The sequence below is a fragment of the Panthera tigris genome, chromosome B2 (assembly GCF_018350195.1).
Source record: "Panthera tigris isolate Pti1 chromosome B2, P.tigris_Pti1_mat1.1, whole genome shotgun sequence".
Classification (NCBI taxonomy): Eukaryota; Metazoa; Chordata; class Mammalia; order Carnivora; family Felidae; genus Panthera; species Panthera tigris.
Window position 1 is genome coordinate 142,803,246 of NC_056664.1, and position 26,883 is coordinate 142,830,128.

The window sequence follows — 26,883 nt, forward strand, 5'->3', positions numbered from 1 at the left end:
GAAAAAGTGGATGGCAGGGCGGAGCTTGTAGATAGGGTGTAATTAGAAAGGGCGGGCCCTTCAAGGTAAAACTGCGCTACGGAGAGAGTGTGGTGTGTTCGTTTAACGGTCTTGTTCTCGTTAAATATATGAGCTTGCTCGGAGAGCGTGCGGCGAGTCACAGCATAACCTCACGAGCTTAAGCTCGGGGCCTGAACCTGGGTGGGACGGGGCAAGAGTGTTACACGGGCCATCCGGGGAAATGACAACCACGGCTTCTGAAGAGAAACTGCATCTTGCGCTGCCCAGTTTCTCCTATTGCTCAGCAGGGCTGTGTGTGGGTTCGACAACGATCGGCCGAGGCTTTGCGACTACGGGAGCCGAATACGGCAACGCGAAGTTACGGGTGCCTCGGGCCTGCTACTCAACACTAAAAGCTCTCCTAACCTAGTGCGTTGCGTTCCGCCCCCAGTCGCGTTGCAGCGAGGTGGTAGGCGGGCTCCAGGGTCGCGTGCATCTCAGCGTAGGCGGTGATTGGAGGAGCAGAGGTGACGGACCGCCCTCTCAGCCGCTCGGCGGAGGGGCTTGTTAGTTCCGGGCCGAGACGTCTGCGACCTCCGGCATCCGAGTTCTTTTCCCTGAGTTAATATGGCTGCGGCCGGCGAGCGGTTGGGACCTCGATGAGGAAAGGACGCGAGGCTTTTCCGAGGCTGTGCTCGCGATCCCTCAGCGATGGCGCTCCGGTCGCGGTTCTGGGAGTGGCTGTCGGTCTGCAGGAACCGCGGTAATTCCCACTTCTCTCAGATAACTTCCCAGGGCCTGCCCAATAAGTGTGCACACGCAAGTAGTGATTTATATTCAGCACATCCCAGGCTAACAGCATTGTGATGACAGTAGTAGGAAGTCAAGAGCCAGGATCTGTGATGACTGGACTCTGTGACCAGACTTACCTTTTCTCTCCCTTCCGGGGAGAGAAGAAGATTCGGGGAGTGAATGGGGACAGAGGTTAGATCACATTCCAGTTTTGTCCGTGGTTGTCTTTTTAAAGATACATGTGGTGGTTTCCATTCTTAGGGTGTGGGGTCGCAGCGCTCTCCACCAGTTCCAAGCCAGCGGTGAAGCCTGGAGTGGATCCTCTGGAAAATGAGGCCGTCGCGCCAGAGTTCACCAACCGGAACCCGCGCAATCTGGAGCTCTTAGCTGTGGCCAGGAAAGAGCGGGGTTGGGGGACAGCGTGGCCCTCCCGTGAGTTCTGGCACAGGTAATAACATCGGCCAGGTAATTGACTGACAGCAGTGCAGGGTGCGCTACAAGTTGGTTTCATCAATTCAGTTAACCTGCCAGATGCTTCTGGGGATTCTCTTCGCAGGAATCTGCTGTTCGGTGGTGGAGGAGACGTTAGCAGAGGAGGAGATGGGCGTGGGGGGGCAAACAGTAAATAAATGTCAGGAAGAAAATTTAAAGAGGATGATGTTAGAACGGGGCGGGGGGGGGGGGTGGGCTGGGTGCTTGCTAAGGCTCCTTCTAAAAGATAGGGAGAAGACAGTCTGCCAGGAAGAGCATTCCCAGCAGAGGAAACGGCCAGGGTGGTAATGGGCTTGTGTGTTGGAAGGACTAAAAGGCCTGTGTACCTGGAGCTTAGTGAGCTTTGTGCAAAGGAGTGGATAGTGTAAGGTGAAAATAGAGGAGTAGGTAGGAGACCGATCGTTAACTTTGTAAATTGAAGGAAGCAATTTATGATTTCACTACAGTAGGAAACTGTGAGAGGGTTTAAAGTTTGAGTTTGAATTAAAGGTCATTCTCGTTGCTTTGGGGTGAGCAGATTTTGAAGGGGGTAGGGTAGAAGCAGAAAGACAAGTTAGGAGTCTATTCTTTTTTTTTTTTTTTTAATTTTTTTTTTTTAACATTTATTTATTTATTTTTAACATTTAGTTATTTTTGAGACAGAGAGAGACAGAGCATGAACGGGGGAGGGTCAGAGAGAGGGAGACACAGAATCTGAAACAGGCTCCAGGCTCTGAGCTGTCAGCACAGAGCCCGACGCGGGGCTTGAACTCACGGACCGCGAGATCAAGACGTGAGCTGAAGTTGGACGCCCAACGGACTGAGCCACCCAGGCACCCCAGTTAGGAGTCTATTCTTTGTTATAAAGATGGTTGTTTATTGACTGCTTTGTATTTTCCAGGAACTACATTAGTTGCTTTATGTATGTTTTCTCATTTAATCCTTAAAATTACTTTATGAAGCAGGTGCAATAACGTCCTCCATTTTATAGGAGCAAGAGAATTGAGGCATAAGGGGACAAGGTTAATAACGAGCACCAGAGCTAGGATTCAGATATATTTGGTCTCCCCTAAGAGCCAGGCCACTAGAAATTATTATCACTGTGCTGTTTTATTTTATCTGCTGATTTACTTAGTAAGCATGTGTTAAAGGGGAATGTTTCTTAAGGACTCCATAAAATTGTAACAGAAAGTTAGAAATCGTATCTGTGTGATATATTCATTCAACAATCATTAGGCCTGTGGCGTTTCATAGGCATTTTGCTAGAGGCAAGAGATGCAAACATAGAGTAGACGTCATCCCTGTCGGCAGATGTTTTCATGGGTTTGTAGTGAAAGATGGAATAGGGATAATGAAGTGTTACAGTTGTTATGATGCATTTTTACTTAGTGTACGTAGGGAGGAGTCAAAGGGAGAAGGCAGATAACTTGAATTAATCTGGATCTTAAGTCAAAAAAGCTTTTGAAACACCAAACCTATTTACTTAATATTTGGATCATTTAAATAATTAGAGATGTATTTTCCCACCTCTTTTATTTCTATCAGCCATATTCACAGTATTATCAGCATAGATTTTTGGTATTTTATAGTAGGAAGTGACCTTAGAGATGAGTCCTCTGCCTTTGTTGAACACATGGTTTAGGATAAGGATCAGCAGACTGTGGCCCACTCTTTTTTTTTTTTTTAATTTTTTTTTTCAACGTTTTTAATTTATTTTTGGGACAGAGAGAGACAGAGCATGAACGGGGGAGGGGCAGAGAGAGAGGGAGACACAGAATCAGAAACAGGCTCCAGGCTCCGAGCCATCAGCCCAGAGCCTGACGCGGGGCTCGAACTCACGGACCGCGAGATCGTGACCTGGCTGAAGTCGGACGCTTAACCGACTGCGCCACCCAGGCGCCCCAACTGTGGCCCACTCTTGATTTCAGCTCAGGTCATGATCTCATGGTCGTGAGATCAAGCCCTGTGTCAGGCTCTGCACTGAGTGCAGAACCCACTTGGGATTCTCTCTCTGTCCCCCGCTTGCTCTCTTTCTCTAAAATAAAAAAAAATAAATAAATTACAAATCTTTTAGCACACCACATACACTGTTTTTCATCTGAATCCTCCCTGCCCTCTTCAAAGTACACCTTGGAATTCCTTTGTGTTGGTTAAGAACATTGGCTCTGGAACCCGACCCCTGGACCGAAATCCCAGCTCCATTGCTTACCATTAGTTTTAATCTTGCTAAAGTGACATAACCTTTTTGGGTCAGTTTCTGACTGAAACAAAAAACAAAATCAAAATAAAAAAAAGAACAAAAATCAAAAGAAATGGTTATGAGATTATTTTGCTACATGAACTATGCCTGAAACAGGACCGTGCCTGGCACAGTAGATGCTCAATAAATGTCAGCAGCATCGTCATAAAGTGCTACTTCGTTCTGGTGACTGCATAGAATACCACCACATGGATGCTTTTGTTGGCTGGCTCCATATCGTTGATTACCGTAGTGATTTCCAAACAGCGTTGCAATGAATTGTTTTTTCCATGCATTTGATCAGTGAGGTTGGACATGTTTTCATGGGCCTAAGGGCCATTAATATTTTCTATTTCTGTGAACAGGCTGTTCAGATCTTTTGCCTGTTAAGTTATTGGTCATTTTCTTACTGATTATAGGAGGCTTTTTACATGGAAATTACCTCTTTGCATAATATGTGTTTAAAGTGTTTTTTGTTTCTAGCTTGCCTTTTGGTTTGTTTGCTGTTTTTTTTTTTTAACTGCAGAAAAATTTGTCAGTCTTTATAGAAACTGGATGACATAGTTTGATATCATATTTAAATAAGCTTACTTCGAGATTGTAAAAAAAGAAGTGTACCTTCTAGTATTATGATTTCAGTTTTTTACATTTAAATCTTTGATCAATCTTTATTTTGGTGTTAGCTGATAAATAAAGGCTTAGAGTAAATATATCCTTACTCATCAGGGTCACAGGTTAGCTCTGCCTCCTTAAATCCTTTTTTGAGGTAGCTGCTGTGTCAGTAATTCTCACTTTTCAGAAATACCAAGTTTCTCTAGGATATTTGAGGTGTTAAGTGTTTGGTTTAGTTGTTGAGGTTATCCTCACAAAGGCAGAGGACAAACGCCTTTCCCAAGTAAAATCCAGGTTAAGTGCGTTGAAGTAAATGAAACACTGTGTTCTTGAGAAATATTTGGCGTTTATTCACCTGAGGCTTTTTAATCTTGAGGATTCTTTTACGATTTTATTCTGTTCTCATCTCGTTTAGGTTGCGAGTTATAAGGACTCAGCATCACGTGGAAGCGCTTGTTGAGCATCGCGGTGGCCAGGTTGTGGTTTCAGCGTCCACTCGGGAGTGGGCCATTAAAAAGCATCTTTACAGCACCACGAACGTGGTGGCCTGTGAGAGTGTAGGACGGGTGCTGGCAGAGCGATGCTTAGAGGCGGGAATCCACTTCATGGTCTACCAGCCCACTCCGTGGGAGGCAGCCTCAGACTCGGTATTTTGGTTTCGTATTTATTTAGAAGGTATTGACTCCCGATGTCAGGTGCTTACATAGTAACGGTAATTGCATGTCTTGGGTTCTTTCCACGTGGCAGCTGCCGAGGTGGGTATCCTGACCTGCATCGTGGCCCAGAGGGTCGGGATTAGTATCCCCTGTCCTGTGTACAAGTAACCTGAGGCTGGCTTGTCCAGAGTCCATCCAGGGGGACTGGTGTACAGCCGCAACGTAGACCGCTCTGCTTCCCCCTCATACGTTAACATCTCGTGTGTCTAATGAGACGCCATTAGTCTTTGACGTCTCTAACGTTTCTTCTTATCCGTGTCATTAAGATCGCTTTCTGAAAAACCAGGGTAGGCTTGGAAGTTAGCAAGGAGCAAGGCGGCTGTTTCACCTCTCTTTCTTTTGAGGAGTGGGAAGCACGGTTTATTGCCCGCTTATTGTGCTGACTTAATCTTTTCCTTTTTTCTGATCTTCAAAACCAGATGAAGCGACTACAGAGTGCCATGACAGAAGGTGGTGTGGTGCTTCAGGAGCCCCGGAGAATCTATGAATGAACTAGAAGCATTGTTCCGAACGTATGGATATAAAGCTGTGAGCTGTTACATCCTTCAGAAGAGAGCATCTGGAAGAACAGCCAGCTTGGAAGTTTTATACAATCACGTAACAGTGGAATGTTATTACCAGTTAAGAAGGTCGTCCCTTTCACCCCTTGTGTGTGTGTGTGTGTGTGTGTGTGCATCTTGTTGCTTATCAAGGGCTAAATTCTTACCTTCTCTTGGACAGAAGTACCTGAGAAAAGCTGTTGCCAATGATAATTAACTTTCGAAAGACAAATTGTTTATAAGCTAAAGAATAAATGCATATTATGAACACTTTCTGGTTAAATGAATTTTTTTTTTTTGCCTTTGAGCTCACTGTGGCAAGAGCACACACACAAGATTTATGCAAACTGCATGTCACCACCTCCAGCGCAGAGGGTGATCTCAATAAACGATGGCCGTTGCTGCTCAGAGTGTGGACTTTTTTTTTTTTAATAGGAAATGCCTGTATCAGTCAATTTATTATAAATAGCCTTAGTGCTGTGAAAAAAAGGGGCAAATCCTAACCTCAGTTGGGCTCCTGAACCCTAACCTGCAGAAGCAGATTTGAAAGAAGAAAGCACAGTGGGGAACTGAAGCAGCGGTGGAAAGGAGCAGGGCTGGTGTATATCATATGCCATTAAGTGAGTTTGTTGGATGGGTGGTGAAGCTGTGCCGGGTGGGAGTCACGGCAGCTCTCTCACGGGAGTGGATTAAATCAAAAGAGGTTAACTACTTCCGGTTATTTAAGACAGATGTGAAGAGGAAGAACATGTAAGCAGTTAGGGTAGCTTCTGGAGCATTTCCTCCCAGTTTTTAAATGTGTATCCCAATTATACATACATAAGTGAAATAACATTACTATTTCCAATCTGAATATTTGATAGGTTCCTGAAAAAAGCTAAGTATGCACCAACATTTTTTAAAAGTATGATTGGTTCTGAGAGGCCTTCAAGGGAAGACGTAAAGACTGATGGACTAGTGGCTTCGGAAATTGACAGACAAAAATAGAGTTCACCTGGAAGTGACACTGTACGTGGGTTCCCCCCCCCCCCACCCCCCAGCAAGGAACAGGTGGATGTTTTTTTTTACCTCCGCAAGGATTATCCCAGATCATCTCTGCAGTTCGATAGGCAATTATTGAGGCTTTCTGCGGAGAGTTTGATAGAAGGATGATGCAGACAAAGTGAAGAAAAAGAAGGGGTGTTGGGGGAGGGGACGGGGCAGCTCAATACGGGCGAAGTGGGAACAAGTGCTGATCTCAAAGCGGACGAGAGGTGGTCCCTCCACCCTGCCACAGCTGCCGTCCTGACCTACGTACCGCAGTTCCTCCAGGTGCTGTCTACCGGCCCGTTTTCACCCTTCTTCAGGCAACATTTTCTCCCACCACCCGTCCTAATACCCTAGGTCTCGGTAAACCGCACCTTAAAGTCGCTGCAGAGATTGCGGCGCGGAGCAAGGGGAAAGGGGCTTTGGCTGGAAGGCGGGGTCTAAGCGAGCCCCGCCCGCGGCCGAGGTGTAAGGGCGGACACCTGTGGGCGGGCAGGTGGCGGCACGCGGCCGATCGCACGCTCCCGGGCCGCCCGCTTCCCGTGCGAGCCCTTTAAGGCGGCCGGCGCGGCGGAAGCGCGTGGCTGCACGTGGCCGCACCGGGCGCCCTCGGCGGAGCTGCGTGGCCATGGACGTGGGCGCCGACGAGTTCGAGCAGAGCCTCCCTCTGCTGCAGGAGCTCGTCCTGGGCGCGGACTTCGTGGGTAAGGGCGGGGATTACGGGCCCTGTCGCCGCATCCCTCTGGCCCGCGGGAGCCTGCACAGGGTGTGGCGCGGGCGGGACAGGGGCAGGGAGGTGAGGCCCAGCCGGGACGCTCGGCAGGCCGCGGGAGGCGCAGAGAGGGCCCTTCCGACGGACGGGGACATTCCTTCTGGGGCCTGGGCGGTGGGACGTTAGGCAGCGATTACGCCTTGGCCCCACTGTGGGCCGGGTGGAGCCGAGCGGATGGGATGAGTGGCCTGGCTTGTCCTTTGTCTTTCTCCTGTCTTCTTGACCCCACCTGGCCTCCTGAGCCGAGTACGCTCGCTCACCTGCAACACTTACAACATGAAGAGCCGTGGCAATGGCCTGCGTCTGCGGACTCTTGTCTTTTTTTGTTTTTTGCCTCCCCCGTAGGTCTGGACATAGAGTTCACGGGCCTTCGTTCTAACCAGTCCCGGCCCCAGCAGATCAGGTAAAGCCAAAGCTGCCTTACAGCTGAGCTAGGGAGGGGCTCACCTGTTGCCCTTCCGACTGGTGTTCTGGCCACTTGCACATTCTTTCTCTGCAGACACCTTGTTGGCACGGGGGCGGGGCAGGACAGCACTTTGTGTGTGGGGGGGTGGTCTTTGTCCACTGAGCACTGGGAGTACGTAATAGTTGTAACAAGGAAAAATGCTGCTTGTGGTTGAGAGAGGCTGGTCCAAAGTGGAGTCTGGGGTGCCTTCACACCATTTCCTTCCCTGTGGGATGGAGATGTCTGTTTTTCCACAGCCTGTTCGACCTGCCCTCGGAGTGGTATCTAAAGACCCGTCAGAGTGTTCAGCAATTTACAATCTGTCAGATTGGTGAGTTTCTTCTTCAGCTGTTTGCTACCACTTACTGAAGGAGGGGTTTGTATCGCCTTTGGGTTTCCTGCTGGTAAAACAGCTTTGACTCCTTTCAGAGATGCTGGCTTCAATTTTGGCCGTGTTGTGCCTGTGGGGCCCGACATTTGGGAACAAGCAGAAACTGAATTAGCTGCACTGTTCCCATGCCTAAGTAAATCAACATTAAAGAATCTGTATCCTCTCTCAAGAAAAAATGCGTGTGGTTTTTGCTTAAAACCTGCAAGAACAAGATCCTGTTATAAAGCGTCTCGCTCTGCAGACTTTTTCACTAATGGGGCTTAGACATCTTTCTATATCAGCATAAACAGATTCCCGTTCATTTTTTAACAGTCACGTAGTGTTCTAGCTGTGAATGTACGGATTGACTCAGTCTCCTTATGATGCCTTTTTACCTTTTGTGTATAATCAAACAAGTTGTGTTAACTGTCCTGGTGTTTATGGATGTGTTTGGTATACTACCAGCAGTGGTTGTGGAGTTAGTATGTGCTTGAAAGTATGAACTTGGGGGGGCCAAACGATCCCTCTCCTACCAGCCATCCACAGAATTTACACTGACTTCTAAAGCACTGAACGTGCCTGGTTTCCTCACTCGTGCTGGGTAAGATCAGTCTTCACTTTTTTGCCCACCTGGTAGAGGAAAAATCTAATTGTTCTGATCTACATTAAAAAAATTTTTTTTTAATGTTTATTCATTTTTGAGAGACACAGAGCATGAACGGGGAAGGGGCAGAGAGAGAGAGGGAGACACAGAATCCGAAACAGGCTCCAGGCTCCAGGCTCCGAGCTGTCAGCACAGAGCCCGATGCGGGGCTCAAACTCACGAACTGCGAGATCATGACCTGAGCTGAAGTCGGGTGCTCAACCGACTGAGCCACCCAGGCACCCCTGATCTACATTTTAAATGCTGGGTTAACCTTTTTTGTAAAGGGGTAGGCGATACATTTTTCAGGTTTTGCAGATCGTTCATATGGTCTCTGTTACAGCTACCTTTCTGTTGCTGGAAGTTAGCCAAAGATAATATGTAAATGAGCATGGTATGTTTCAATAAAGTTTTATTTACAAAAAAAGATCTTGAAACAGATTTTACCCTTGCTTTTTCTATGCTGAGCATGTGTGTGTGTTCTCTCTCCTTGTCCTTTGCTATTTTTCTGTTGCAGTTTTTTTCTTAACGGTAAGACCTCTTTGAAAAGTATATGAAACAGCATGTAGATATGTTTCTGTTGTCTTCCCCTACTTTGAAGTCTTCTTCACTTCACCATAGGGTCTTCTTAGCCATGCAGACATTTTAAAGTCCTTCACTGTATAAATCTGTTTTCTTTAGCATTTCCTCCGGTTAGTTTTAAAACTAGAAAAATGTCAGTTTTCTGTATTTGAAGAACCATTCACAATTATAGTTTAGTAATTTCAGTGTGAATTACAGTTTGAGAGCTCTCCTGTTTCTAATTTTTTTTTTTTAAGAGATTATCTTATTCTAAGGCATACAAAGTATCTTTAGGTGCAAAGTACCGTTTGCAATGTTTCCTTTCTGCAGCTAACTTTTGATAGCTTTGCTTGGGTATTCACTCCCTCTGTTCTTCTTGTAGGATTGTCTGTGTTTTCCAGTATTGAAGGAGAGTCAAACAAGTATGTATAAAGACCTTTTGCAAAACACCTGGCTCTTGCCCACTAATCTTCTCCACCTGCTCTCCCCTCCATCTTCTGCCCCAGGCTCTGAACCACTTTGGCCCTGGATGTTCCAGGTTCTCCTCCCCTTCTGTGCCCTTCCGGCCTCCTGTCCCCTGCAGGTTCTGGCTGCTTCAGGTCTCTCTTAGGGCAGCATCTTTTCCGGGGGTCTTTCCTGGCACGTCGGTGCCCCTCTCCCTGTTTCTGTGAGCCTTCAGGGTAGGTCTAATGAGGGTGATGTGACTCCTGGACACCAGCAGGCAGAAAGCGTGCTGAACGGTGGACTCAGGATGGGGGTGGACCCTTCCCCGAGGGCAGGATCTCTGCCTTTTTCCTTTGGCCCCAGGGCAGTTAGCAGTACTAGAAGCGGCCAACGTTTAGGTGCTTCTCAAGCGAAAGAAGTAATTCGCTTAGAACCCTGCCCTGTGGACTAGAACTGAAAAAAATGTCTTTGGCTTTTTTTTTTTTTTCTTAACGTTTATTTTTTTATAGGTATGTAGCCCATTCGTGTAACTTCTTTCTCTTCCCCACGACGTTTGGGGTTTTGGATTCGGAGTTCTCTTTCCAGGCTTCCAGTGTCCAGTTTCTGAATCAGTATGGCTTTGACTACAACAAGGTATGGCAGCAGAGCGGGGAAGGGGAAGGTTTTTTTTTGTTTTTGTTTTTGTTTTTTTAAAGCTTTATTTATTTATAATAGCACAAGTGGGAGAGGGACAGAGAGAGAGGGAGAGAGAAAATCCCAAGCAGGGTCCACACTGTTAGCACAGAGCCTGACACAGGGCTCGACCCTGTGAACCATGAGATCATGACCTGAGCCGAAATCAAGAGTCAGATGCTTAACCGACTGAGCCACCCAGGCACCCCAGAGATAGGAAGGTTTTAAAGGTTCTTTGGTCCAGCTGGGCTGTGTCTCATTTCCTGTGCACGTGAGACTGGACAAGGAGGGCTTCTTTTTCATCTGCTGCACAGAGGATGCCTCCACTAGTCTGCTTGTTCTCATCCTGTCTAGTTTCTCAAAAACGGGATCCCATATATGAATGAAGAACAGGAGAAGAAAATCAAACACAACATCCTGACTGGGAACTGGAAAGTTCGCAGGTAAAGCCTGTTTCTCCAGGTGCTTCGTGGGTTTGTTTCTGGTGTTTTTCCGCGTTTCCTGTGGGTAGGTGTGCTGGCTCGAGAGCACAGTGACCTCGCGGTGTCACCTTTAACCGGGGTGGCTTCGGCAGTATGCAATCAGCCAAACACGACAGCTCAGAGTGACGGTGGTTCCGTTCCTTCCGCTGCGATGAGAGCCCTCTTGCTGCATCAAGTATGATTTTTATGTTCAAAAGTGAAGGGAAGTGGGGAAGAACCGACTCTTGACTCAGTACTTCAGTGGAGAAGCAGGAACTCCATTCCGGTGCCACAGCGGGGAGGGGCTCTGCGGGACTCCCTGTGATGCGTTGTGCTGGCTTTCAGTGTGATCCTGGGGAGGTTTCAGGGGTAAATCCCGGGTAACCTTGACCATGCTGGTCATAGGCCTCGGCCTGGACCTACTGCCCCGTGTTCTTGAATCTGAGCGCTCCCGAGGGCGGGGTCTCTGCCTCTCTTCTTTGGCCCCAGGGCCAGTTGTCCTACTGGAAACCCCGTAATGCCGTAGAGCTGGGCCAGGAGTGATGCAGTGACAGCATCGCGTGGTCACCTGGGCCCCAGACAGGCCCTGCAGTCAGTTGTATGGAGCTCAACCAGTCACTTCAGCAACTTGAGCTTTAGAGTCTTGCCTTTATCGGGAGGGGGCTTAAATTAGACCAGTTTTAGCTCTGGAATGTTCTGGCTGATTATTAGGTCCAGATAACTACATACTATTGGAGGTGGGGGGTTTTGTTTGTTTTTGTTAAGCCCTATACCCAAGCTGGACCTCGAAACCACAACCTCAAGATCAAGAGTTGCATGTTCCACTGACTGAGCCAGCCAGGCACCCCCAGAAGTTTTGGGCTTTTTTCTTCCCCCCCCCTGAAATCCTCATTCATGGATCTTCAATAAAAATGTCTCTTTTTGTAAGAGGAAAACTATTTGAATTTTTAACCTTCTGTTATTTTCAAATGTTGGAGAAGAGTCTTTCCTCATCTCAAAATAACATCATGTTCTTGTGTCCCTAACATGGGAGAAGATGTGCTTACCAAAGTTCCTGTCTTTTCCTTATGTCACCAGATGGTGCTTTATTGCCCCAAAGGCCGAATTAAGCAGACGGGCCTGACTGTAGTGCTCAGCGTTGGCTCGATCCCAAGGCCTCTTCCTGCATGCGTCCCAGTGAGGCAGAAAGGATGGGGCGTGCCCCTGCGAATGTATGGGAGAGCATAGGCCAAGCGTCTGGCTTTCTCTTGCAGAGAAGGCTCAGAAAATAGTCCCTTTGGGGTCCATTCTGTTGCCCGGATCACCGTGTTAAAGCTGGCACCCTCAACCCCTGGTCACGTTCACACTGTCTTGAGGTTCTGTGGTTCCCGTGGTTTTCTCCAACCTCCCATTTCTGTGTGCCCGCTTTCAGTTCTCTGGATAAAGACCAGATCAAGGTGGTGATTGATGAGGTGACACGGTGGCTGGACCTGGCGGAGGAGGGCGACTGGATGACTCTCCCTGGTATTGCTGGTAGGCAGGAGGCTCTTCCCGAGCCTGGGAGTGTTGGGGCCGGTCACTGGCAGGTGTGGGGGTCGGGGGAAATGTACCCCCTCTGTCTTTGTGGATCCTGGGCGTCAGCTCAGCAGGCACGTTGTCCTTGGGGTTAGATCAAGCTCCGACCTCAACTCAGAAGCTGGAGGCATTTTGATCTGTTTTGTTTGGTTTTGTTTTGTTTTTACATTTGCTTATTTTTGAGAGACAGCACAAGCAGGGGAGGGGCAGAGAGAGGAGACACAGAATCTGAAGCAGCATCCAGGCTCTGAGCTGTCAGCACAGAGTCCGACGCAGGGCTCAAACTCACAAACCACAAGATCATGACCTGAGCCGAAGTTGAACTCTCAACCGACTGAGCCACCCAGGCACCCCATACCTGTTTGGTTTTTTTAATTAAAAAAAAAAAAAAAACAAACATTTTTTTTTTTAATTTTTTTTCAACGTTTTTTATTTTATTTATTTTTGGGACAGAGAGAGACAGAGCATGAACGGGGGAGGGGCAGAGAGAGAGGGAGACACAGAATCGGAAGCAGGCTCCAGGCTCCGAGCCATCAGCCCAGAGCCCGACGCGGGGCTCGAACTCACGGACCGCGAGATCGTGACCTGGCTGAAGTCGGACGCTTAACCGACTGCGCCACCCAGGCGCCCCCAAAAATACTTATTTTTGAGAGAGCGAGAGCAGGGGAGGGGCAGAGAGAGGGAGACAGAACCCAAAGCAGACTCCGCGCCGTCAGCACAGAGCCCGACGCGAACCACGAGATCGTGACCTGAGCCGAAGTCAGTCGACAGACTAAGCCACCCAAGGGCCTCTGTGTTTATCATTTTGAAAGAGAACTTTGTGACATTCGGCGTAGTGTGCTAACGTGGTGGCCGTCAATAGCTGTGACCCCCACACGGAGACCCTTTGGGGTCCTCAGAGCGGCCCTGAGATCAGCTTCGAGGACGGATGCGGATGCCGTGTCGTCCCGTCCCGTGGGCTTCCGGGCCGCGGCACACCGAAGCGCTCCGTTTGTTCCATGTAGCTCTCTACTCCCTTCCTCCTCTCGAGGGGAAGGTGAACCGCCATCTGTGGGGGTTCCATGCGAGCCGTGTGTCTCCTTGCCGCAGGCTTCCAGGCCTTTGAGATCCAGCTGGTGCTGAGGCAGGCCCTCCCCAACATCTGGACGGTCCTGAGAGACCAGGGGGTGAGTTCCCGCCTGGGGGTGGGCAGCCTCAGGGGCTCTGTTTCTCCCTCGGCCTCTGAGAAAGGCTCTCTCTCGTCTTCCCCCGCTCTCCTTCTGTGAGATTATGGCTACGTTCCCAGGAACCTGGGATTCAGAGGACTTGTCTCTACTTTTGTCTCAGATAATAGTGAAAAAAGTGAGCAAACAGCATCGCTGGTACCTTGAGAACACCTCCTGCGATCGAGAGAGCTGTTGGAAGGAGAAGATTCTTCTCTCTGCGAGGGGTTTTTCTGTGTTTTTCCAGATGCTGGTGAAAGCCCAGAAGGTAGGGAAAAATCTCTCTTCTTGGCCTCCAGCCGTCTTTCGTATTTCTGACCATGGTAATACGCTGCGCTGCCAACAAAAATGAGATGCCTTGAGATAGAAGCGGTCCGTTCTTGTTGATAACCGGCTTTCTGGATCTAGCCTTCTTTCCCCAAATTGCGACGGGTTAAGCGGGGACAGAGGGTCTGCATAAAACACTAAGGTTCCCGTCCCCCACGTCATGACTAGCTGACCTGGAACTGCTTGGGGGGAATTGCTTCAGTTTAGCCCCCAGCGTGGACCCTGCCCCACATCCCTCCAAGCCCTGCTCGTCCTCTTTCTGGCATCTACACATAGGGGCCACTTGTCATGGGAGGGGGTGGTAAGGGGGGATACCGTGTGGTGGGATCTCAGGGTTCTGAAGCTGCCCCCACCCCCTGCGGGAGAGTGTGGACCCGGGATGTCTGGTTTTAACCCTCCTTTCTGCCGCCTGTCCATCCCTCCAAGCAGCCCTTGGTGGGCCACAACATGATGACAGACCTACTGCATCTGCACGAGAAGTTCTTCCGGCCGCTTCCAGGTACGGGCGTGCCCGCCACCCCCTCCCGGTCTTCCCTTCACGTCCAGACGGGGTTTGGGCCCCAGTCCTGCCCCAGGGTAGCCCCTCCACGTACCCCTCCCCGGGACCCGCGGGTTTCCGGGGGTCTGGCGGATCTGTGCCTGTTCCCATTTTCCCCCAGTGCAAGCCAGGTGACTTTCCGGCAGAAAGACTTCCATTCGGCTTGATCCCGTCCCCGCCTTGATGGCAGCTGTTGTGTACCATTGCCTGAGACCTTGTGGGATCAGAAATGCGAGGAGAGAGGAAGCTACCTTCCGTCTCCGCTACAATCCTAACACTTGGATTCCCCCCCCCCCCCGGGATTTAGCACAATATTCGATTGCGCTACGAGTTTGATTTTGCGTTTGGCTCCCCCCCCCCCCCACCCAAAGCATTTATGCCCTTAACCTAATGTCATTTCAATGGCTGTGTGGCCTTGCCTTATGGCTGTGCCACACTTTGCCTGACTGGTGCCCTCATTGCATGTGCGATAGTGTCATGCAGCCGTTCAAGGCTTGGACTCGAGAGCCCTGCTTCTGTCCTCCTGCAACCCTCCTCACGTGTGTTAGCTCTGGCAAGGTGCTTTCTCAGTTTCCTTGCCTGTAAGAAGGGGGTGAGAATAGTGGCGATATCCTACTATTGGGGGATTAAATGAAATAGTGTACGTTGTCTAGATTAAAAGGGTGGGAGGGTTTTAAGACTTCCCCGGAAATGACAAAACCCCTCAGTTTGAGCATATGGAGAGAATCGAGGGAGAAGTAGGGGTAAAATTAATGCGCACTGGCCAGAAAAACTAAGACAACAAAAGAAAACTGCTGGGAGGACAAAAGCTGGGTAAGAAAGGAGAGGTTGGGGACCACGGCCTGGCCCCTGTGAGAGCAGGAAGGGTGGGGAGGGGTGTTAGGGACATGAGGGGGAGTTGGGGGCAGAGAGGGGAGCAGGGGGCAGAGCCAGGGATGAGACGGGCTGTCCTCTCACCCAGCGGGCGGTGGACAGGTGGATGCGTAAAACTGGGGAAACCCGCAGCACAGCGCCTTTGCAGATCTGGGAGCAAACACCCAGAGAAAGAACATGGAAAGCGCTCGCCTGGGGAGCGGGCAGAGGAGAGTGGGGTTTGCTTTGGTTTGTTTTGCCATAAATCTCTTTAAACTCCATACAGGTGGTCCTTTGATAAATATACCAATTAATAGCTTAATAGCTTTTTTTTTTTTTAAATCGGGCACTTAAAATTTTTAGTTGATTTTTTTTTTCTTGGATTTCCTCTAAACAGTCCCTTACAGACCATTTCATACCCGCTTTTCAATAGCACTTCTTCCTCCCTGTGTGCATTGGCTCACACTACAACTACGTTAACTAGTGATGACAATAGACCGTATCCTGAGTTTAATGGAAAACCATCTGGCTTTCACCACCACAGAAGGTGATGGCAGGTTGGTTTGAGATTTAAAATCCTTAATGACCAGAAGAAAGGATGTTTTTAATTCCCATCTTGTTCTGTTTTGCTTGCCTTGTTTGTGGATTAGCATTGGTGACAAGCTAGGTTGGAGAATCTTCCTTCCCATTTTTATTTACAAACTCCCTTCTATCTGGTGTTTTGCTTCAGAAAGCTATGATCAATTTAAGCTGAATATCCACAGCCTATTTCCTGTTCTCATTGACACCAAGAATGTGACAAAGGACATCTGGAAGGTAAGGAACGGGATTGCTTTGTCCCAGTTTGTTAAAGTTTGTTTACCGAGAGCCTGAGCTCCTGAGAGTGCAAGCAGGGGAGGAACAGAGAGAGGGAGGGAGAGAGAGAGAGAATCCCAAATAGGCTCAGCACTGACAGCACTGAGCACCAAACAGCTCTCAGCAGAGAGCCCGACATGGGGCTTGAATCGTGACCTGAGCTGAAGTCGGACACTTAACTGACTGAGCCACCCATGTGCCCTCACTCCGTCTCTTTTTTAAAAATTGTTCCTCAAATCCTTCTCTCCTTTTTTACAACCAGTAACAACTTCCTTTGTATTTTCACGTCGGGTTATCATCTTAGCTTGTAAGTTTTTTCCTTCCCTCATCCAAGTTCCCATGTTTTGACTGAGTTGTGTGTAGCTTGTCCGATCTAAAGCACCACACAGAGCAGTTTGTTCTAGAGCTTGATACATGCGTGGTAAGTATCTGCGGCCTGCTCAACAGGGTGGGGGAGGCTCTGAGGGCTCTTAACGATCTCTGCTGAGCCTTAAGGTCATGGGTTTCAACCCTGGGCACGATACCATCACCTGGGAAGCTAAATCCTGCCATCTGGACCCCACCACCAGCTTCCTATGGTTTAGAGGGCTGGGGGTGCAGTGGTGTTTCTAAAGCTCCCAGGTGACTTCTCTTGCACAGTTAGGGTATGAATTGCACATGGAGAAGGGAGGCACCCAACTGGCTTGAATGCTTCTTAGAACTTAAACTGAGGAACAGAGAGAGGGGAATCAGATCAGCATTTTAAAGCCCGAAGCTGGTCACCTAACTATTCAGTAAGGGAGCTACAAAAGCATTGGGTTACTTGGTACCCCTTTGCTTAGAGCCGTGTTTATCATTTGTCCCTCCCCAGTTTCCAGCTCTTCCGCGGGTCTGTGATGCTGTGCATATCCATGTGACAGAGTCCAAGGGTGAAGCAGGAAGGGTGTGGGCTGACCGGAGGGAACCCACGTGTTCTTGCCACACAAGCGGAGAGGAGCTCGGGGTGACCTGGCATTGCCCAAGGCTCTCTGGTTCTTGGAGCACCTGGTGTCCACATGTGTGTCCTTGGCCGTGGTCTGGTGCCTTGGAGGCATATGTTTACAGAACCCCTTAGACACGTGCCTTTGCAGGAAGGTAGTAGCAGTTATTGCAGTTTTTCTAGCCTAGGTTATTGGGTACCTTCTAGAAAACCCAATGATGCTGCTAGGGCCCTAATCAAGGGATAAAGACCCTGATCTTTGAATAGAAAGAGGAGTTCATAGGAATTATTTTCCAGGATCCTTCAGTGGCCATTGGTAATCCCCAAGCAGATAACAAAAGCACAAGTTTTATTCTGATTTGTTCCATAATTCTAGGAACTGAATTTCCCAAGGGTTTCGAATCTCTCAGAAGTTTATGAAGTCCTAAACAGGTAAGGAGGCTGTTTTTTGGGGGGGAGGGAGCTGCTTGTAGAGCAGGGGGTTCTTGATGGGGCGTTGGGGGATTTTACTCCCCAGGACACACCCTTTTGGTTGTTGGGGGGTGGGGAGGGCTGTCGTGTCTGGCGAGTAGACAGGATGCGCAGGACAGCCCCCAATGGCAAAGAATTCTCCAGCCCCTGACACTCCTGTGCTGAGGTTGATAAACCCTATCTAGAGGGGCAGGAAGCAGGTAAAATACCTACAGCCACTGAAGTATATGGTGGTCTCTCGTGGCCAGGGTTTAACTTCTTTTGATGTCTTTCTGATTGGAGTGAAAAGCTCTAGCACAGCAGGCTTCTTTCCTTCAGTGCCCTGATGTTTGTCCCCGGCCTGCCGTGGTGCGGGTGGGCACGCTCTGAACACTTGAGTGAATGGCCCCGGACCTTCCTGCAGGAGCGGTGGCTCCCACTTCCCCTCACAGCCCTGATCCGCTGTGGTCTGGGGGCCTGCTGGTGGGGACACGGATGCCTGGAAGGCACCAGGGTGGGGGTGCTGTGCCTTTCCGTCCTGGGGGGAGGTGGGGGGGGGGGAGCAGCAAACCTGAGCGATGGCAGCTGGAGGTGGGACCGTTCTGGAAGGACGCCTCTGTTGGTGATTGTTCTGTGACAGCCCGCAGGGGTGCCCTGCGGCTCAGCATGTGACGGTCTCCTCTGGGTCCTCATGCCTCATGTCGCCTTTCTCCGATGGCCCTCCTGGGCCCCATTTCCCGGAAGAAATGGGGCCCAAATGCAGGAAGGGTCCCCTCCCCTCCAGACCTCTGCAGCGTTGTCCTCTTTGTGGCAGTATCTCCTGCTAGTCAGCACATGTGAGCGCCTACTGTGTGCAGGGTCCAGGCAGGGAAGGGCTGCCCTCCGCCCACCTGCCCAGCCTCTAGTCCCGTTGTCCCTCCGCTGGTTGGATGGCCTCCCTCTCGGGGCCCTCCTCCTGGCCCTCTCCTTTCCCTCGTCATCAGCCCGACCCAGAAATGACAGCTCCCCACTTGACTCTCTTCTCGCAACATGGTCTTTGTTCGTATCTTTGCGACTTACCTTCAGGGGCCTCTGCTTCGCCTCGGCCCGCCGAGGCCGGGTTTTCTTCCTTCACAGAACTTGCTCTTGTGAGCTTGCCCAGTGCAAACTCCTCCGTGGTCTCGGCCGATGGGCTGACTCACGGGTGCGTTCCTGGCACCCCGGGCCCCTCTCTTCCTGCACCGTTGATGGTAGCCTCTCGTGGAGTTGTGGAGGGTTTTCGTTTTTAATTCACTCCCGTGGGCTCTTGTTCTTCCACCCCTCCCCTCGCTCCCAGGGTCGCTCCTCGGCCTCCTTCTTGCTCACTGCTGTGTCCTTGGGTGACCGAATCCACCCCACTAGCTTCAGCTACCACCGCCGTGACTGCCGTTCAGACCTCCAGGACCCCCCTGGCGAGCCGCCTGCCTGCCTGATGTTCCTACCCCACGTGGCCGCAAGCACGTCTAACCTGGCGTTGTTCTCTGCCCCCCAGACCCACTTCTGTGCTGGAGCAGCTTCCTCTACGTCCTTCTGGCACCTGGTGCCGTGCTCAGGGCTGGTGTGCGTGCCAGAGTTTTGTCCGTCACTGACGGGCTCTGAATCTAGACCTCTCGGGTTTGAACCCCAGCTTTGCCACCCAGTGGCTTGCGAGCAACCTTGAGAAAACTACTTAATCTCTCTGGGCCTGAGTTTCACGGCCTGTGGCCCTAGAAAATGACTCCAGGTGACGCACAGGCCGCCGTGGGACTTACTGTGCTCATTGGTGAGAAAGGACCGAGACCTGTGCCTTGAGCTGGGCCCGCGGCTGTGACATGTTCGCCAGTGGCCATGCTGCTGATGGTCCTAAACCGAGCAGCCACTCTCATTGAACAGATGAGGAAACCAGTGTTCCGAGACACTGGGCACAGACCCAGTTCTCAGAAGCTGTGGTGGGAAATGGAGGGAAGGTCTTCTCGTTGAGTGGGGGCACCAAGCCAGCCACATCTGCTGGTCAGGCGAGTTCTGCCTGTCTTCCGCCCTGAATGTCTGTAGTCAAGTCTGTCCTTCTCTGCATCCCCGGGATCACTGCCCCAATCTTTATTTTCCTTTTTAAAAATTTTTTTTAACGTTTATTTTTTTTTTTTTTTTTTTTTTTTTTTTTTTTAACGTTTATTTATTTTTGAGACAGAGAGAGACAGAGCATGAACGGGGGAGGGGCAGAGAGAGAGGGAGACACAGAATCGGAAGCAGGCTCCAGGCTCTGAGCCATCAGCCCAGAGCCCGACGCGGGGCTCGAACTCACGGACCGTGAGATCGTGACCTGGGCCGAAGTCGGACGTCTAACCGACTGAGCCACCCAGGCGCCCCTTAACGTTTATTTTTGAGAGACAGAGACAGAGCACAAGCGGAAGAGGGGCAGAGAGAGAGGGAGACGCAGAATCTGAAGCAGGCTCCAGGCTCTGAGCTGTCAGCACAGAGCCCAATGCAGGGTTGAACTCACAAACTGTGAGATCATGACCTGAGCTGAAGTCAGCTGCTTAACTGAGCCATCCAGGTGTCCCCGAGTATTTTTCATTCCAGGGATGGTGGTAGCCCCATGGGTGCCTCATGGCCTGTCCTACCTCGTTTCCCACTGCTGCTCAAGTGATCTTTAAAAAAAATTTTTTTTTAATGTTTATTTGTTTTTGACAGACACAGCATGAGGCTGGGGGGCGGGGGGCGGGCAGACAGAGAGAGGGAGACACAGAATCCGAAGGAGGCTCCGGGCTCTGAGCTGTCAGCACAGAGCCCGACGTGGGGCTCGAACCCACAAACCACAAGATCATGGCCTGAGCCAGAGTTGGACACTCAACCAACTGAGCCACCCACGTGCCTCTCAAGTGATCTTTTAAAATGTGAACTTGACTGGCCTGTGTTTCTCCTCTGCCTTTCTGATGCTCCTCAAGCACCTCCCCCTGCCCCCGCTGCCAACAGCTGAGCTCTTTCACTGGCCCCTGCCTTTCCCTCGGGGGCTCCAGCCCCCCCCCCCCCCCCCCCCCACAGGTCAGGCCTTGCTCCCTTTCCCTCACTGCCTTTGCGCCTTCATTGTGCGCGAAATGCCAGACGCCTCCCCATCGCTTCAGCCAAGCGAGTTCCTGTGGTTCAGGACTCCTGGAGTGCTTCCTCCTTCAGGAAGCCTTCCGTCCCTCCTGCCCACGGCCTCCGTACCCTCCAGTGCACTGTTAGTGCCTCGGGCGCTGCGGGGCCAGCTCTGTATGTGTCCTTTGGGTCACCAGGTGCGTGCTCCCTGGGCAGAGCCAGTGTCAACTTTATCCAGGTTCCTCACTCAGGCTAAGCGTGTGGCCAGTACTCTAGTGACCCAGCAGCAGCCTCTGTCACCGTCTTCACCTGTGCTGCTGCCTGCTTACTGAGACCTCATCCGCCTGTTCCTGGACCTGTGCCTTTTTGTTTCTTTCAAAACGGCACCCCAGTCCCGGGGACACTTTTAGTTATATTAGCATAAGACGGTGAGGAGATCCCAAGAAGGGCTTATTTTCAGTGACTGCTTTTTCTTTTTTTAATTTATTTTTTAACGTGTATTTTTGAGAGAGAGAGACACAATCTGAAGCAGGCTCTAAGCTGTCGGCACAGAGCCCGACGCGGGGCTCAAACCCACGAGCTGTGGACGCTCAGTCGAAGTTGGACGCTTAACCAACTGAGCCACCCAGGGCCCCCTCTGTGACTATGCTTTACGCTGTTTTTCTTCTGTACTAGTGACTTGAATCCTACCAAAAGTTCCGGGCCAGTGATTATTCACGCAAGCAAGTGCGAAAAATACGGTATGTTCCCGTGAGCTGGGGCCACCCCCTAGGCCGCTGAGTATTGGGGTGGCGGCGCTATGGCCTGGTCTCCCCATGGGCAGGTGTGTGTGGGAGGGTTACGTGGGTGCTCCATCATTTTCCTGTCTATGCTCCACGTGACCCCCCTACCCTGAAAAGGAGTCCTTCTGGAAGGCTTCACGACCTCCTGGGGGGCGTCTGCTCCCCTTTGACACGTGACTAGCCTGCTGGGCAGCTTTCTGCCTCGGCTTCCTGCTGTCGTGGGGGACCCGGGGTGAAGGTGGGTGCGGGTGGGAAGAAGGGCACACCCCTCTCTGGAGGAGCGATGGTTGGTGGTGGTGCGTGTGCGGCCAGCACGGGTGTGGAGCTGGGCGGAGAGGAGGCTCCTTGTCCAGGCCGTGTTCTGACGGCTGCCCGATTCTCTCCCGCTTCTGGAACACGGCTTCAGCTGAGACCAAGTACCCCCACGAGGCTGCGTATGATGCTTTCCTCTGTGGCTCAGGTGAGAGTTGCCGTCGTTACACTTGGTGGGGGGAGGCTCACGCTTTATTGGGGATGATCCCCCCTCCCCAATCCCGAGGCTCTCCGTTCATTTCTAGGTGGGTTGCACGTCACAGAAATAAAGCGTGGCTTTGCATGTTTTGATAAGGGGAGCTGGTCGAGGCTGGATGCCTGTTATATCTCTAGCGTTTTGTCCCCAGTTCTTCTGAAAGTGGCACATTTGCTCCTGTGGAGAGTACATGGGTGAGTGTTCCTTCCATCCTGTTACGGGAACGGGGCTCGCTGGGTGTGAGCTAAGGCGCCCGGCTCCTGCGGCTCTCCCAAAGGGAGCGTGTGGGGCGCTATGTACACGCAGTCCCTGCCCGGGGAAGCAGACTTCCTCCTCAGGGTGGCCTTCCCTGCTGGTCCTGGCCCGTGTGTTCCCACTGGGAAAACTCACGTGCCGGGAGGCCGAGGCGGTAAGGCCAGCTGTGGCTCCTGACCCCCGCCTCCGTGCCTCCCGGGGTGTAAGCTTGCTTTGTTACCTGCCTGTTCCTCATCACTGTGTCACAGTGAGGTAGGAGGGCTGAGTGTCCAGGCCCATAAGGGACCCCTCCTGGGGGTCCCCGCAGTCAGGCCGGGGAGAAGGGGAGGGACTTGGAATCGGGCATATAGGAAAGCGTTTCTAAAACCCCAAATTGGAATGCGTGGCGACGTCATCCTCGATGCTTCCAGCATCCGCTCATAGGCGGTGACACCACACATGAAATACACATTCTGTAGCGCCAGCTGGGTGTCCGTGTTTGTTGTGTAGGATTTGGGCCAGGTGAGGAGCTCATCAGAATTGAAACACAGGGTCCTTGAGGCCGACTTGGAAACCTTTGCGGACTAGTGAAAGCTAATAACTTTGGACGAATCTGTTAACCGTGGTACTGCCTTTTTGTCTGTTTTGGTAATGGACGTTATGCATAGCAATCCTCTGTGACCTATTGATGTGAGGCTTATAACTTAAATAGGAATTCCCCCCTCTTGCTCCTCCCTGAGCTCTGACCGCATCTCCGTGCTCCCCGGGAGGTACCCACGTGCCAGACGGTGAAGGCAGCTAACAGCCCGAATGGCAGAAAATCTCCTCCGTTCTTCTCCCTGTCTTCTAGAACTTTTCCGGTCCAGATGACCCCAGTGTCCGACCTCCCATCCTCCTCCTTAGCGTCCGGAGGTGGCACCTGGGTGCCTTACATCCTTCTGTTTGATTGAGTCCTCTTGACCTAAAAGCCCTCCTAGATTTAGAGAAGTTCTATGGCTGCTGGGCCTGCCTGGCTCCAAGGCCTGTGTCTTCTCACAGGCCTGTGTCTTCTCACAGACCTGTGCTCAGGGGTCTGGTGGTGTCTGGACAGAGGCAGGGCGTGGTGGGTCGAGGGGTGAGGGACGGCCTTTTGGAATCAAGGGTGATGGTCCCATCAAGGGATGATAAAGTGGACCTGGGGACAGCGGCCTCTCACGAATTCTCTGAGCCCATTGCTAATGTTTGTCAAGGGATCTTTACCAAAGTGCAAGTTCTGCTTTGGCCTGGGCCTGGAGAGAGCTCTGTGAGATTGGCCGGTTGGGGGAAGCACGTGGACTTGGAGGGAGGAAGGGCTTTCCCCTGTTGTCCCCGGACCCTCAGCTGTGGCCGAGGACCTGTGTGTAACTGCTGGTACGCCTGAGTGCTCCGGGCTTTTCTCTGTCCCCGTAGAGCTGGCTCCCTGCCTGAGCTGTCCTTCCCTCTGTACCTCGATGTGCTGGCTCCCTATGTGAACCAGGTGAATCTTATCCGAGCCGGGGTCCCTAAGATCGTGAGTAGCTTTTGTTTCGCTCCTTCCCCTACTCAGCCGCGTGCGGGGAGCAGTCTGGTTCGGGGGTCTCTCAGAAGGGGGCGCTCCCGCCCTGCTAGGCTTGTTCTGTGTCTTCCTGCCCAAACCCGCGTGGACGCGCTCATTCCTTCCTTCCCCTCCCAGCCCAGACAGAGCCCTTCCTAGCCTCTCTCAGGGTCTTCAAACCCTGGGGTAGGTTGCCAGTAGGAATGGCAGAGAATCTCCTCCTTTCTTCTCCCTGTCTTCTAGAACTTTTCTGGTCCAGATTACCCCAGTATCCGACCTCCCATCCTCCTCCTCAGCGTCCGGAGGTGGCCTGGGGTCAGCGAGCAGCAAGTGTACCGTGAGTTTCAGAATCTCTGCAAGTTCGATGTCCGGCGACTGTCGCGGAGCCAGTTCCTGCTCTTGACCAATAAGTTCAAGGAGTAGGTGCCTGGGTTCGCAGCCCGCCCTCCCGCCCCGCAGCCCGCCCTCCCGCCCCGCAGCCCGCCCTGTCTCCTTGTGGCCTCCTGCGGCCTGCTCAGAGACGCAGGGCTGATACTTGCACGCCTGACCTGAGACCCTCTTTTGGCAGCGCTCGGAGCATCCTGAGGGAGTACCGGGGCCACCCCACCCTGCAGATCTCCCTCTATCGGTACTGGAGACACTCCCCCGACATCAACTGCTTGTTGCAGTAAGTGACCAGGGCCGAGGCTGCCCTCTGGACTGGCCCGCGGCGCCAGCTGGGGCTAAGTGGGGCACGGTTCGCTGGCTAGCGTGTGGTCAAGGGGTCCTTGGCGAGTATGGTGGCCTGAACGTTAGTCAGTGAGACCGGACAGGGCTCTGGTAAACGTCCGCTGTGTTGGGTGCTGGCCTAGGTTCCAGGCCTTCGTCAGTGAACAAAGCGCAATCTTGCCCTCGTGGAACTCACACTCCAGTGGGAGGTGACAAGTGAATTGCGCGACGGATCAGGTGACAAGCGTCTGTTAAAAAGAAGAGCCCGTCAGGAGGTGGGAGTGGAGGGCCAGAGAGGGGCGGACGGTTAAAGGAGAAGGTGGGACCCCATTAAAGTCTCCAGGGAGGTGAGGGAGCGAGCCAGGCAGAGCGCAGGGGAGGACCGTGTCCAGGCAGCGGGCCACGAGGAGAGAAGGGACACAGGTACGTGGGCCGGACGGGGTGGAGGGCTGCGGGTGAGGGCCGTGGGCGAAGCCGCGGGTGGTCAGAGGTTTTCAGCAGAGGAGGTTTTCAGCAGAGGTGGGACGCAGACTGCAGAGGACATGGAGGGCCAGGGAGGAAGTCGGGGAGCCAGGCGGGCGTGCCGTTGGCTTTTGGGGCTTGCACTGCATGGCAGCAGAGGGGGGCGCCCAAGGGGGTCCCGGGCAGACCGGAGCGGGGTCGAGTTTGAATCGGGGTTTTTTGGCCCGCGTAACTGAAAGGTGGAGTTGCGTCGTAAGGGTTTCAGCTTGCCGGTTGGGAGCCGTATGTGTAGAAAACGGCATGCTTCAAGACGTTTGGCCCCTTGGTGATGTTTTCCTGCCTGCCAACCTCTGATGTAAACCGCTAGGAGGACGACCGGTCGTCCGGGTGGGTCTCGGAGCCCTTCTGCGCTCACGGCGGAAGCTCGCGCTGGGGAAGTGAGGGGAAGACAGGACGGTCTGGGTCAACGGAGCGGGGGGCCTGCGTGTCTGGGCTTTCACACCTGCCAGCGCACACGCGGCCGTCCGTCCGGCCGGCCGGCACCGCTGACCCGTGCTCTGTCTTGCAGGGTCTGTGGCGTGGTGGCCACCTGGGCCCTCCTCGCTCTCGTCCTCGGGAGACCTGACCCCTGAGCGTGGCCTGCAGCCTCTGTCCCATCTCCATGCCTCTCCGGGACAGCCGTCCACATGGGGCTCCTGTGGCTTTTGTGTAAATCGTACCTTTCTCTGCAGACCGATGTGTGCGGTCCTTATGAGGAACTTTGTTTCAAATGTGAAATTGTGTAACTATTATCAACGATAAAGAAATCCTTAGAAGTGGAACTTTCGTGGCCCAGACTTTTCTTTTTGTAAATGGGAGAAGTTCCCACCTCTGGGAACTTAAGCTAATGTTCCAGAGGGTCTCATGTGCAGACAACTAGCATTGGACGCCAGGTGAACAAAGGGCCACGTTATTTCTGGGAGAGAAATTCTTGGCCAATAGGCTGGTTGGGATTTAAATCTGGGAAATGGCCTAAGTGTCCATGTGCATCTGTGATGTTTTGATAACATTTTATGGTTTATAATGTTGAACATTCACTTCAGAAACAAGAATTACCCAGGGGCACCTGGGTGGCCCGGTCGGTTAAGCGTCCAGCTCTTGGTTTTGGCTCAGGTCGTGAGCTCACAGTTCGTGAGTTCGAGCCCCGAGTCGGGCTCCACATTGCTGGTACAGAGCCTACTTGGGATTCTCTCTCCCTCCCAGTCTCTCTGACCCTCTCTGGCTTGCTCGCTCACTTGTTCTCAAAAAAGAAAAATTAAACAAAAAACAAAACTTCTCCATCCCACAGCTGTGTCCCCTGAGGGGCCAGGGAGACTCGGGTTATTTTGCTTCCTCTGTGGTGCTCCACACCCGCCATGCCCACACTGTTCTCAGCTTTATGAGTAGCTGTTCTCCATCGGGAGCAGAACTTGGCTGTTTGTGCAATCTTGAAACTTCACTTATGATTCAGCAGAACCTTCCTAAATGGGGGCGGGGAGGGGGGTGCCGCTGTTTCTCCCATAAAACGGGAGTGTTAGTGGTGGCAGCCGCCCAGTCGGGAGCTGCCTGTCCTGAGGGACGTGAGCGCCAGATGGGGTGCTGTCCCTCGAGATTCGGGGCAGCTCATGGTCAGGCCAAGGACACCGAACTCTCAGGTGGCGGGAGGGAAGTTTTACCCCTTTGTCCACACAGCATCCTAGTGGGACGCCCCCCCTTCCCCAATCGGATGTCACTTTGTATACACTGAGGAGAGCTCCCTTTTCTCACGTGGGCTTTCGGGGCCCAGTCTAATTTAGATGGGCTCCGCGTTCAGTGCTCAACACGAGAGTGAGAACAAGCTTAGGTCGGTGAGCGGAGTGACCGTTTTGGCTTTCCGGGGTCGGAGTGCGGTCCGAGCACTGTGAGCTGTTTTCTGTGGTTCGGGAGTGAAAGCGGCCTGTCAGGACTTTACCTCTTAGCTGTTCACGGGTCTTTACCCCTCCCCTGCTTCTCACACCTTCGGTGGGGCATCTCTTGGTGCTGAGGGCACTGTCTGCTGTCCCTGC

At 52.0% G+C, this 26,883-nt stretch overlaps 2 protein-coding genes across 7 annotated transcripts; both read left to right on the forward strand.

Moving 5' to 3' along the window:
• The first annotated feature begins 501 nt into the window (after positions 1-501).
• On the forward strand, positions 502-5,643 carry MRPL18 (mitochondrial ribosomal protein L18). Of its 2 annotated transcripts, XM_015544305.2 has the most exons (5): positions 502-763; positions 1,054-1,240; positions 4,530-4,616; positions 5,175-5,176; positions 5,256-5,317. In XM_015544305.2, exons 1-5 carry the CDS (start codon positions 712-714, stop codon positions 5,315-5,317), a joined length of 390 nt encoding a protein of 129 aa, XP_015399791.1. In that variant the 5' UTR covers positions 502-711. The 2 variants fall into 2 exon arrangements, with proteins under 2 accessions (XP_015399791.1, XP_007097293.1); XM_007097231.3 differs by lacking the exon at positions 5,175-5,176 and having other exon boundaries at positions 511-763; positions 4,530-4,761; positions 5,250-5,643.
• A 1,357-nt stretch (positions 5,644-7,000) lies between these two features.
• On the forward strand, positions 7,001-25,641 carry PNLDC1 (PARN like ribonuclease domain containing exonuclease 1). Of its 5 annotated transcripts, none has more exons than XM_042987457.1 (19): positions 7,001-7,099; positions 7,513-7,570; positions 7,852-7,943; positions 9,569-9,608; positions 10,140-10,263; positions 10,657-10,745; positions 12,175-12,275; positions 13,407-13,483; positions 13,644-13,787; positions 14,273-14,345; positions 15,967-16,052; positions 17,426-17,481; positions 21,250-21,314; positions 21,763-21,816; positions 22,016-22,058; positions 23,527-23,626; positions 23,894-24,069; positions 24,219-24,317; positions 25,389-25,641. In XM_042987457.1, exons 1-19 carry the CDS (start codon positions 7,024-7,026, stop codon positions 25,450-25,452), a joined length of 1,617 nt encoding a protein of 538 aa, XP_042843391.1. In that variant the 5' UTR covers positions 7,001-7,023; the 3' UTR covers positions 25,453-25,641. The 5 variants fall into 5 exon arrangements, with proteins under 5 accessions (XP_042843391.1, XP_042843396.1, XP_042843392.1 ...); XM_042987462.1 differs by having other exon boundaries at positions 23,527-23,593; XM_042987458.1 differs by having other exon boundaries at positions 14,276-14,345.
• Positions 25,642-26,883: the final 1,242 nt, after the last annotated feature.

Excerpts from the sequence above, each read along its gene's own strand:
- PNLDC1 (XM_042987457.1), top strand. The coding sequence starts at position 7,024 with ATGGACGTGGGCGCCGACGAGTTCGAGCAGAGCCTCCCTCTGCTGCAG. Across the intron at positions 13,484-13,643 it reads CGGTCCTGAGAGACCAGGGG|ATAATAGTGAAAAAAGTGAG; the intron begins GTGAGTTCCCGC and ends CTTTTGTCTCAG. Across the intron at positions 14,346-15,966 it reads GTTCTTCCGGCCGCTTCCAG|AAAGCTATGATCAATTTAAG; the intron begins GTACGGGCGTGC and ends GTTTTGCTTCAG.
- MRPL18 (XM_007097231.3), top strand. The coding sequence starts at position 712 with ATGGCGCTCCGGTCGCGGTTCTGGGAGTGGCTGTCGGTCTGCAGGAAC. Across the intron at positions 764-1,053 it reads GTCGGTCTGCAGGAACCGCG|GGTGTGGGGTCGCAGCGCTC; the intron begins GTAATTCCCACT and ends TTCCATTCTTAG. Across the intron at positions 4,762-5,249 it reads GGGAGGCAGCCTCAGACTCG|ATGAAGCGACTACAGAGTGC; the intron begins GTATTTTGGTTT and ends CTTCAAAACCAG.